Here is a 10,393-nt window from a genome sequence, read left to right on the forward strand (position 1 = left end):
CAAATCAAGTTATAAACCACACTATTGGTCCTAGAATATCTGCAGTTTAACATGTTACATTATATATAGTTCACTGCCTATACAAGGGTCATTCATTAAAACAAGGAAAGTTGATGTGAACGGGAAGATCTTAAGCTTGGGAAAAATGTTTAAAGATAAAATGGTGCATAATTTTAACAAACTTCCGCTAAGGAAATGTTAAAATAAACATATGCTTCATGCATTTCAGATATTATCTACTGCATTAGTGGATACCGCCTTGATCTTAATTTTGCAAAATTATTAACCAGTATGTCATAGTTAAGATTTTTAACAAGCTCCTTTTCTGAGGCCATGAGAAGCAAGTCATTCAAGCGCTCATTTTTCACGGTAGTTCGTAGAGACGTTTTAACTAAACTAAGCACTGAAAACAATCGTTCATTGCTAGCAGTAGTTACTGGAAGGGTGATGAGAATTTTAACAATTTTAAGAATTTCTGAGTAGGCACATTCTAATGGTTTAAGTTCATCATACAATTCAAACAAATTCTGAGGCTTTTCATTCTTAGTTAGAAAGTGCCTTTTTGCTACAGAAATTTGGGCATTTAGAAGGATTTCATCTATGTGTATATCCTTATAAAACTCTACTATGGTAGACATTTTCTTATCATTTAAAAAGTCGTTAGAATTACAGTCAAGTGCATTCATCGCTGATATCAGTGGCATGTTATGAGTGAATCTATTATCCATCTCAGTGAGAAATGTATCTAATATGTCAAAACAGATTCTTTTGAACAATGCAGTACCTCAGGAGCAAGACTTTTATTGTCCTCGCTCATTCCTACAGTTGAATCGATTAAAAAGTATTTTAACTTGGATGAGATCTTTTGGGTCCTCTTGGGTCTGCCTACTTGACTGGAGTCTTTCAAGTTTGTATCAATCTGCTATGCAGCAGAAAAAGCTTAGCCTTGTCAAAGATATCAGAGAAACCTTCATCTGTTCTCAAGACGTGTAGTTCTTTAATATTAACAGTTGACTGTATGAGAGAGCAAACTTCAGATAGAAATAATTCCTTTGCTTGTAGCTGGTCTGACAAGCTGTTGGTAACTTTCAAGACTTGTCCTGCAACATGAAGATTTACTACAAACTTGAAAGACAGCAACTGTTTGTAGAGTCCACTTGCTTCGGCTGCAGCTTCTGAATCAGAGCTCTCTTCAACTTTGTGAAGCACTGCTAACAAACTTCCATAACGAAGCTTAACCTTTGCAACTAACCGATAATAGTAAGACCATCTTGTTAAAGCAAGTCTATTTCTAATGTCAAAACTTGCAGGTCTTCTGCTTTTCTGTGCCACTATGAAAAGTTGGTACCTTGTATTACTGTTAGTTATAAATGTGTACAGTGTGTTAATAACTGAAAGGAATGAAGAGAGACCACTGATATTCTTTACACAGTCACCCAGTACTAAATTAAGCCTAATGGTTTTGGGCTCCTGCTTGGGAAATTTTACCTCGTAGTCGTGCCTGAACGCCACTAACGCATCCACTCATGACACTTGCCCCATCATAGCACTGTGCCACACAGTTTGACCAAATTAAACCAGATTGTTCTATCTCCTTATATATAAAATCAGCTAAACTGGCTGCATCAACCTTTTCCATGTGATATGTACCAATGACACGTTCCTTCACAACTCTTCACTAAAGTACCTAACAAGAATAGCCAACTGTTCTTTTTTTGACAAGTCTTTTGTCTCATCAACCATAACAGAAAAAAATTGAGCTGATTGTGCTTCCGTGCATATTGTGTGTTTGATATGAGTTCCAATAACTGATATTAAGTCATTCTGATACTGAGGACTAGTGTAATGGCCATATCGTCTATCTATCTTTTTCTTTAGAGAAGGATTAGATTCTGCAATGAGCTCCAGTTTCTATAAAAATTCGTGAATTTAATGCATTATCACCCTCCTTATGACCAGGAAAAGACAATCCTTGCCTTCCCAGTAAAGCAGCAACTTTCAAAAGAAGTTTTACATGTTCCCTGTTTTCCTTAATCTCCTGTTGCCTGACAGAAGATAAAGAAGATGCTACAGATTGGGTGGAACCTGACTGAATACCTTTGAAATTGGACCAAGCTACCATACAGTTAATGTCTCTCGCTAGCCTGGTATTGCTTAAGCAGAGTGCTAATATCTTTCCATTTCATTGATCCAATATCAATAAATGGTTTCCTACCTAGTCCTTCACCTTTTCGAACAGAATTTCCAGCAAAATGCCTGCAAGGAAAGCAGTAACAAGCATCTTGCACAACTGAGTACTCTAACCAAGGAAAATTATCAAAATAGATACTTCGAAAATTTCGGTTGTTTGGATTACTTGGATAGTTTGGCAGCTTTGATTGACTGGGTTGATCATATGGGGAAGCAGATACATCAGTAACTAGATTAATCTTTGTGTGTGATCCTCTCTGTTTTTCAGTTGGCACGACAGTATGATCAAATACAACCTCTGGTTTATCAACAAGAATATTATATGAATCCTGAACAGGGGCTGAAGTAGTGGCTTTATCTGAATCCTGAACAGGGGCTGGAATAGTGGCTTTATCTGAATCATGAACAGGGGCTGGAGTAGTGGCTTTATCTGAATCCTGAACAGGCGCTGAAGTAGTGGCTTTATCTGAATTCTGAACAGGGGCTGGAGTAGTGGCCTTATCTGAATCCTGAACAGGGGCTGAAGTAGTGGCTTTATCTGAATCCTGAACAGGGGCTGGAGTAATCACTATATCTGAGTCCTGAACAGGGGCTGAAGTAGTGTCAAAGTTCATCTGTACTGTCAGAATGTCGGGACTGTCAGTTGCCTTTAGAGTTGAAGAACTTGAAGAAAATAAAAGAAGAGGAAAGAAAAATGTCAACAAAACGGCATATGAAAAATAGTTCTTTGGATATGTCATAGGCCTAAATGCGTATGTGCACAGAATTTCAGAAGGGCAGGGCTTCATTTGAACAAAAGGGCACTCCCTAGGTGTAGTACTTAATTTAAAATAATTATATTAAAAAGCAACTGATGTAGATACTTGCCAAATGCCAATGAACCATAACCGTATAGCATATAAATTGTCAATTGCTTTTAAAAGATACTTTGGTGTAGTACTAGTAAAGATTAAGATATAACAATTTTGATAACCATCGTTATGGCCTATGTATGTTATACAGTGACTACTGACTTGTCACGTAGACCGAAGGTGTTCCATCCCTGGCGCCATGAAAGGCCATGGCCCATGTTTGTCTGCATGGCGAGTGAACTCTGCCTAGTTTAGCTGACATACCTTTTAATAACATTACATATGACATTCACAAACTAAATTCACTTTGAAAGCTGCTTCGAAATGATGAAAATGATATTATTCGCTATAATATTATTATCCACTGTTGACGAAATCTCTCCAACTTAAAAAAAACTACTGGTTTGAGCGTGTGTCGGGGTGTTCATGGAGTCGTGTGTCAACAAAGTATGGCATTCGGTAGAAATTTAAATTTTCATAACGTGACATGTGGAAAGTTTTATTCAATCATTAAATGAATAATAAAGTATAGAGTAAGCATGAAAACATTGACCACTATGAATCAAACATTGTGACTGACAGGTCATTAATTCATTTGTGAATAAAGTGATTAGAAGTCTCAGCTGTTAATTAAAGAAAACTGCCGTGTCTTAATATTTTTAATGGATAACTATTGTATGTTATGTATTATTTATATACCAATTTGTTCCAAACATGTTAAAAATAACTAATTTAAATTGATCCCCCTCTACACTTCAACTTATTTATATTTTTTTGACACTTTGTTGGGTGAACAGTGACCTTATAATAATTATATATATATATAAATATATATACATACAGATTTTTTCCTATCGCTGATTTGGAGGCCCCTAGAAAGCTTGGGGGTGAGCGCCCCTCACTGCCCCCCCCCAATTGACGCTCCTGCTCCTCCGGTAGGGCGTTGATCACTGCGTCGGCTTGCAGCACCCGTCAGTAAGTCCCTCCAGTCTGAACTGAACAGTGACCTTATAATATATATATATATATATATATATATATATATATATATATATATATATATATATATATATATATATATACATACAATTTTTCTATCGCTGATTTGGAGGCCCCCTAGAAAGCTTGGGGGGGTGAGCATCCCTCACTGCCCCCCCAAAATGACGCCCCTGCTCCTCCGGTAGGGCGTTGATCACTGCGTCGGCTTGCAGCACCCCGTCAGTAAGTCCCTCCAGTCTGAACTGCCCCTCGACCCTGTAGAGTGTAGAGCCATGATGATGGGTTGCTGTGCGTGAAGGGCGGCAGCTTTATGGCGAGGGCGGATTTAGTCTGTTCTGTCAGGGCAGGCAGCGCACGGGGAGCGGCGTGGAGGAGCGCGTGAGCCTTGGCGGCGGTGGGTTGTGCACGAGGGAGATATCTGAGTCCGCGAAGTTCGCGGTTAACTGTATGTGGGAGGGAATGTCCGCGTCCATACTCACTGTTGCCCTCTTACTTGGAGTGGGTTACTCGCGTCAATACACATTTGGGAGCGCGCCGTGTGGGTCCGCTAATGACGCTGGTGATTTGCCAACGAGAGTCAGCACGCCCGAACGCAGTGTTTAGTCCGTTAGGGGGCGTGGGGTAGTTCATGGAGCCAAAGCTAGGTTGCCGTATGAGTCCGCTAATGGCGCCGGGAACCACTCCTTGGTCACCACTTTAAGAGGTGCAAAATAATGAGCAGGAGGACAGGTACTGCTAGTTTATTCAGAACGCAGGGACGTGCGGACATCACACAGAGGAATACAATAGAATTTAGGTGACCCAAGGTCAATTACTCTCGGTAATAATTACAATGGATAAATACAAGTAATGTAAAAAGTAAGTTCACAAGAATTGAACTAACAACATTCTGACACATGTGCAAAGGAAGCAGATACAAATGAATTAGTAATAGATACATATTTACACAGGAAAAATATGGCTAATTTCGCTTGACCCGATCCTGTAGGAGCGATATCGAAGAAAGCGGGTGGTTCACCATAGAAAACCCGCTCAGCGGGGATTTTACAAATTCATTGTTGGTGAAGTTAACGAATCTTACGAACGCTTCATTTTCAACAGTCGCTGTCAAGAGGAAGTTGAAGGATTTGACAAGTTTCTTTCTGATTTGAGGTCGCTAATTAAAACTTGTGGCAACTGTGATAACTGTTTAGACTCTATGACAAGAGATCGCATTGTTTTAGGAATAAAAGACACCAGTGTCCAAGAAGACTTATTTAAGGTTAGAAAACTTACTTTAGAAAAGTGCACTGATGTATGTAAAGCTGCTGAGAATGCTTCCCTTAAGAATAAGGTGCCGCATCCTGAAAGTGCTGAAGTGCATAAAGTGGTTTATCACAAAAAGCATGGTACCAAGCCATTTAAGCCTATGTATCCTAAAAATGATCCTATAAATAATTCTCTTAATAAAGAATGTCAATTCTGTGGTCAAAAGCTTGTTTTAAAGAAGGACGTGTCCAGCTTATGGAAAGAAATGTAGTAGATGTCTACAAACAAATCATTTTGCTCTGAAATACCTACTTTCTGTAAATAATAATAATGCTAGATCTTGTGCCAAACAAAAAGTTAAATATAAACATGTACATCAAGTTGATGATAATGAATCTTCTGATGCTGGATGGGTGAATTATACTAAAGCTGTTGATGAAGATAATTCTCTGAAGAATGTCAAATGCTGTATGCTAATAGATGGTGGAAAGGTAAATTTTCAAATTGATGCTGGTTCCACTGTCAACATTTTACCTGTAAAATATGCTCAGTATATTGAGAAAACTAGCAAAGTGTTGTCCACTTGGAATAAAAGTAAACAAATTCCATTAGGTATATGTAGAAGGAATATTGTTAATCCTAAAACGCAAAGAAAGTATTCTGTAGAATTTATTGTTGTAGAAAATAATTTTTTACCACTGTTGGGTAAAAAGGCAAGCGTTCATGTGAATTTGATTCAGGTATGCGAAGATAATTTTGAAAGTATATTCTGTTAATGTAGAAGATAATTTCAAAGATGTCACTGATGGTAAATTAGGTTCCTTTTCTTGTGTTCAACAGTTAAATATGTGTGATGATGCTAAACCTGTAGTTATGCCTGATTGTCGGGTACCTATTTCTGTTCGTCTTAAGTTGAAAGAGGAACTTGACAGACTAGTTAACCTTGGTGTAATTGTGCCTGTGGAGCAGCCTACTCCCTGGGTCAGTCAATTAGTCATACTGCATAAAGGAAAAGGTGACATACGAGTTTGCCTTGATCCAAAAGAGCTAAACAGAGTCTTATTATGTGAACATTCTACTCTTTCAGTTCTTGATGATACTTTGCATGAGTTAGGAAAGTCTACTGTATTTTCTAAAGCCGACTTAGCATCTGGCTATTGGCAAGTGAAACTTGAAGAGGCATCAAACCTGATGACTACTTTCCAAACATGTTTTGGTAGATTTAGATGGCTACGACTCCCCTTTGTTCTTGGTGTTTCTTCAGAAAATTTTCAGAACTATTTTCTTAATACATTTAATGATTTACCTGGTGTTGTTTGCATTGCTGATGATATCATTGTGCATGGAAAAACTCTAGATGAACATGACCGTAATCTTGAATCTTTTCTTAAAAGATATCGTGAACAAAATGCAAAACTAAACAAGGAGAAATTGGTGCTCCGAACTGATAATGTTTCCTTTATGGGTCATGTCATTACCAAAGATGGTCTTAGGTCTGATCCTGAGAAAATGAAAGCCATATCCGAGTTTCCTACTCCCCAGACTCTCGAAGAATTGCGTCAGCTCCTTTCTTGGTATGGTAAACTATATGGCAAAGTTTTTACCTCATATAACTGATGTTCTACATCCACTTCATAATTTGCTCAAAAAGGATGTCCCTTGGAATTGGTCACAGTGCCAAGGAGAAGCGTTTATACGTCTTAAAGAAATGACTGTGAATAGTCCAGTTCTTGCATACTATGATCCTAACAGAGAGTTGACTCTCGAAAATGATGCATCTGAGTATGGTTTAGACTCAGCACTGATGCAAGAGGGAAAGCCTATTCCCTTTGCAAGCCGAGCTCTCACAAATGCTGAAAGAAATTATGCTCAAATTGAAAAGGAGATGCTTGCAATTCTGTATGGTGTGAACAAATTTCATCATTTCACTTTTGGTCGTTTTGTGACGGTAATCACTGACCACCAACAATTAGTATCTATTGTTAAGAAACCTCTTATGTGTGCACCTAAACGGTTACAAGCAATGCTTCTTTGTGTTCACGAATACAATTTTGAAGTAGTCTACAAATCTGGCAAGGATATTCCAATTGCTGATGCACTGTCTCGTGCCCCCACGCCCAGTTTGAAGTGTGAAGAAGTTGTATCTGTCAACAATCTGTCATTTTCGTCATTTAAGCCTTAGCGTCTTGATGAAATTAGAGCAAAAACACAATCTGATAATACCTTGAAGACTCTCAAACAGACTATCATAGAAGGTTGGCCTCAAAATAAGTCTTTGATACCGCAGTCCCTTGCACCCTATTTCAGTTACAGAGATGAACTGTCAGTACAAGATGAAATAATTCTTCGTGGTGAACGTGTAGACATTCCAACATCTATGAGGTATGAAATGAAACAGAGGGTACATGCTGGTCATTCTGATATGAACTCTTGTATACGCCGAACCTAAGAACTAATATATTGGCCAGGAATTTCTGCAGAAATTAGACATGTTGTATCGTGTGATGTGTGTGCCTGTAACTCCTATAAACAGCCTGAAGAGCCGCTACATCTCCATGACGTACCTTCTCGCCCTTGGCAAAAAGTAGGATCTGATATATTTACTATTGAAGGAAGAAACTACCTAGTCACAGTTGATTACTACAGTCAGTTCTTTGAAGTTTGATTATCTGCCAGAAACTACATCTGATGCTGTGAGCACAAAATTAAAACTTCATTTTGCTCGTCATGGCAGTCCCGATGTTTTGATTTCAGATAAAAGTCCACAATATTCTTCTCATCTGTTTGATGACTTTGCTCAGAAGTGGGGATTTTCTCATGAGCCTATAAGTCTTGGAAATAGCAAAGCTAATGGTGCAGCTGAAGCAGCAGTTAAATTTGCTAAAAATCTAATGAAAGTGTAAGAAAGCCAAAGAAGATCCGTACTTGGGACTTCTGAACCTGAGAAATACTCCTCATGAAGGCTTAGAAAAAAAAAAAAAAGTTTATCTTAGTTTAACCAGACCACTGAGCTGATTAACAGCTCTCCTAGGGCTGGCCCGAAGGATTAGATTTATTTTACGTGGCTAAGAACCAATTGGTTACCTAGCAACGGAACCTACAGCTTATTGTGGAATCCAAACCACATTGTAGTGAGAAATGAATTTCTATCACCAGAATTAAATTCCTCTTATTCGTCATTGGCCGGTCAGAGATTCGAACTCGCGACCAACAGAGTGGTAGCTGAGAATGGAACCCGCTCGCCCAACGAAGAACTAAATGAACTAGCCCTGTACAGCACTTATGGGTAGACGTACTAAAACATTAATTCCTACAGTTAGCATTCGCCTCATGCCATCTAATTTTTCCTCTGAAAAGGAAAGGAGAAAGCTGATTGACAAAAGATTTGCTGTTGCTGATCATTACTCAGGCAAAAAACAGTTGAAACCCTTAAGTATTGGAGACACTGTTAGAGTTCAACCCATTGACAATAAAACAGAAGAGTGGAAACAGGCCACTGTCAATAAAAAGCTTAGTAGTCATAGTTATGTATTATGTACTGATGATGGAGGAACATACCGTAGAAATAGACAATTTCTAAGAAAATCTGTAAAATCTAGAGGTAAGTCTCCAGAAGCCCCATATTTCATTTCTGTGAGTCCTGTCCCATCTGATATTGATGCCAATGCCAGTAACATGAATAGTAGAGATGTTCAGTCTCCATGTAAAACTCCTGATGTGTCAAAGAGTAATAACACAGAGTCGGACATTATAAAAACGAAGTCTGGTAGAACAATTAAAGCTCCAGAAAGACTAAATCTTTAAGTTGCTGTTGTTTAAAATTGTGTTAGTAAAGTTATCTCAGTCTCTTGAATGATGCGTGCTATTTGTCTTTATGAGAAGAAGGTTTCATTTTGATTTTTTTATCCCATTTGTGTTTTGTTATGCCATTTCCAGTATTGTATGTGCTGATGCTAGTGATGTTTCAGGCACCCTGGTGTGCTGATTATGTTCTTGAAGTTTTGTCTTGTTGTTTGATCCCTTTTTCTTAAGAAGGGGGATGTTAAGTGAAACTTGTAAAGTAAGATATCTATGAGACATGCAAGTATGAATCATTGTACGAAAGCAGTATTTGTGTGCTGTCTATTCTAGAACTGCAGTTTACACTCCCGAAAGTTAACAGAATAAAGCCTCGTGTCAAGATGTGACATTTCTTTTTATGTTGTGCCCACAAATGATTATTACCAGGCTGGGAACCAAACACACAGGATAGCGATCAGGAATGGTTTTCTCATTAAGCTTGCGAAAGTCTACACAAACTTTGATTGAACCATCCTTCGTAGGCACTGCCAACAATGGGAAATTAAAAGGTGACGAACTTGTAAGAGCCCTACGCTGTCTCTTCCAAACACGTGTGTGTTCGTGAGTTCGTCAGTCATTATCATCGGAGTGGACAGGACAAAACAGGAGCGTCTCGTTTTCTTTCTCTACAGGAACGCGATTTCAACCATGCAATATTTCCGTCTGTTTCTCCCTAAGCATTGTTGTCTTAATGTATGTACAATCACCACTACTTGCATTGCCATGCAAGCATTCTAATCATGTACTCAATGTTCCAATGAATCTCCTGTATCAAACTGTATGTGTGTTTCTGTTTGTGAAGATGCCAAATGTCTCTCCATTTCACATATATTATGCTACTGCATTGTATCCATTAATCTGTCTCGAATCTCATGCAATTGGCCATGTGTAGAATTTCCTGGCTTTTCCATTGATGTATATTTCATCACTGAATGTTAATTATGTCTCTTGATATTGCCATCTGTTTGTCTACCGACAAACACAGATGCCTGAGCCTGTACCTCTGTTTTTACCTGTCTGTGTGTAGACGCTACCTTACCGCTCGCACGCGTCAATAACATCTTCGAAGATTCTGTACATTTATCTCAGTAAGGAACTACCAATACACAGTAAATACCCAGCCAGTATGTCACTCAATTCTCAGTCCTTACAAACTGGTCCTGTGAGAGGCGCTAAAGAGAGAGCAGGAAGACAAGTACTGCTAGTTTATTGATGAAGCGACCCGTTTACAAAGCGGCTTGCGGATGTCGGCGTACACGCAGACA

At 38.7% G+C, this 10,393-nt stretch overlaps 1 protein-coding gene across 1 annotated transcript; it reads right to left on the bottom strand.

The window, feature by feature from the left end:
* Nucleotides 1-236: 236 nt before the first annotated feature.
* LOC136842304 (uncharacterized) lies at nucleotides 237-728 on the bottom strand. The gene has a single exon (XM_067109563.1). The coding sequence runs from the start codon at nucleotides 726-728 to the stop codon at nucleotides 237-239; it is 492 nt and encodes a 163-aa protein (XP_066965664.1).
* Between the last annotated feature and the right edge of the window lie 9,665 nt (nucleotides 729-10,393).

This window comes from Macrobrachium rosenbergii, chromosome 10 (genome assembly GCF_040412425.1).
Source record: "Macrobrachium rosenbergii isolate ZJJX-2024 chromosome 10, ASM4041242v1, whole genome shotgun sequence".
In the NCBI taxonomy this organism is placed as follows: domain Eukaryota; kingdom Metazoa; phylum Arthropoda; class Malacostraca; order Decapoda; family Palaemonidae; genus Macrobrachium; species Macrobrachium rosenbergii.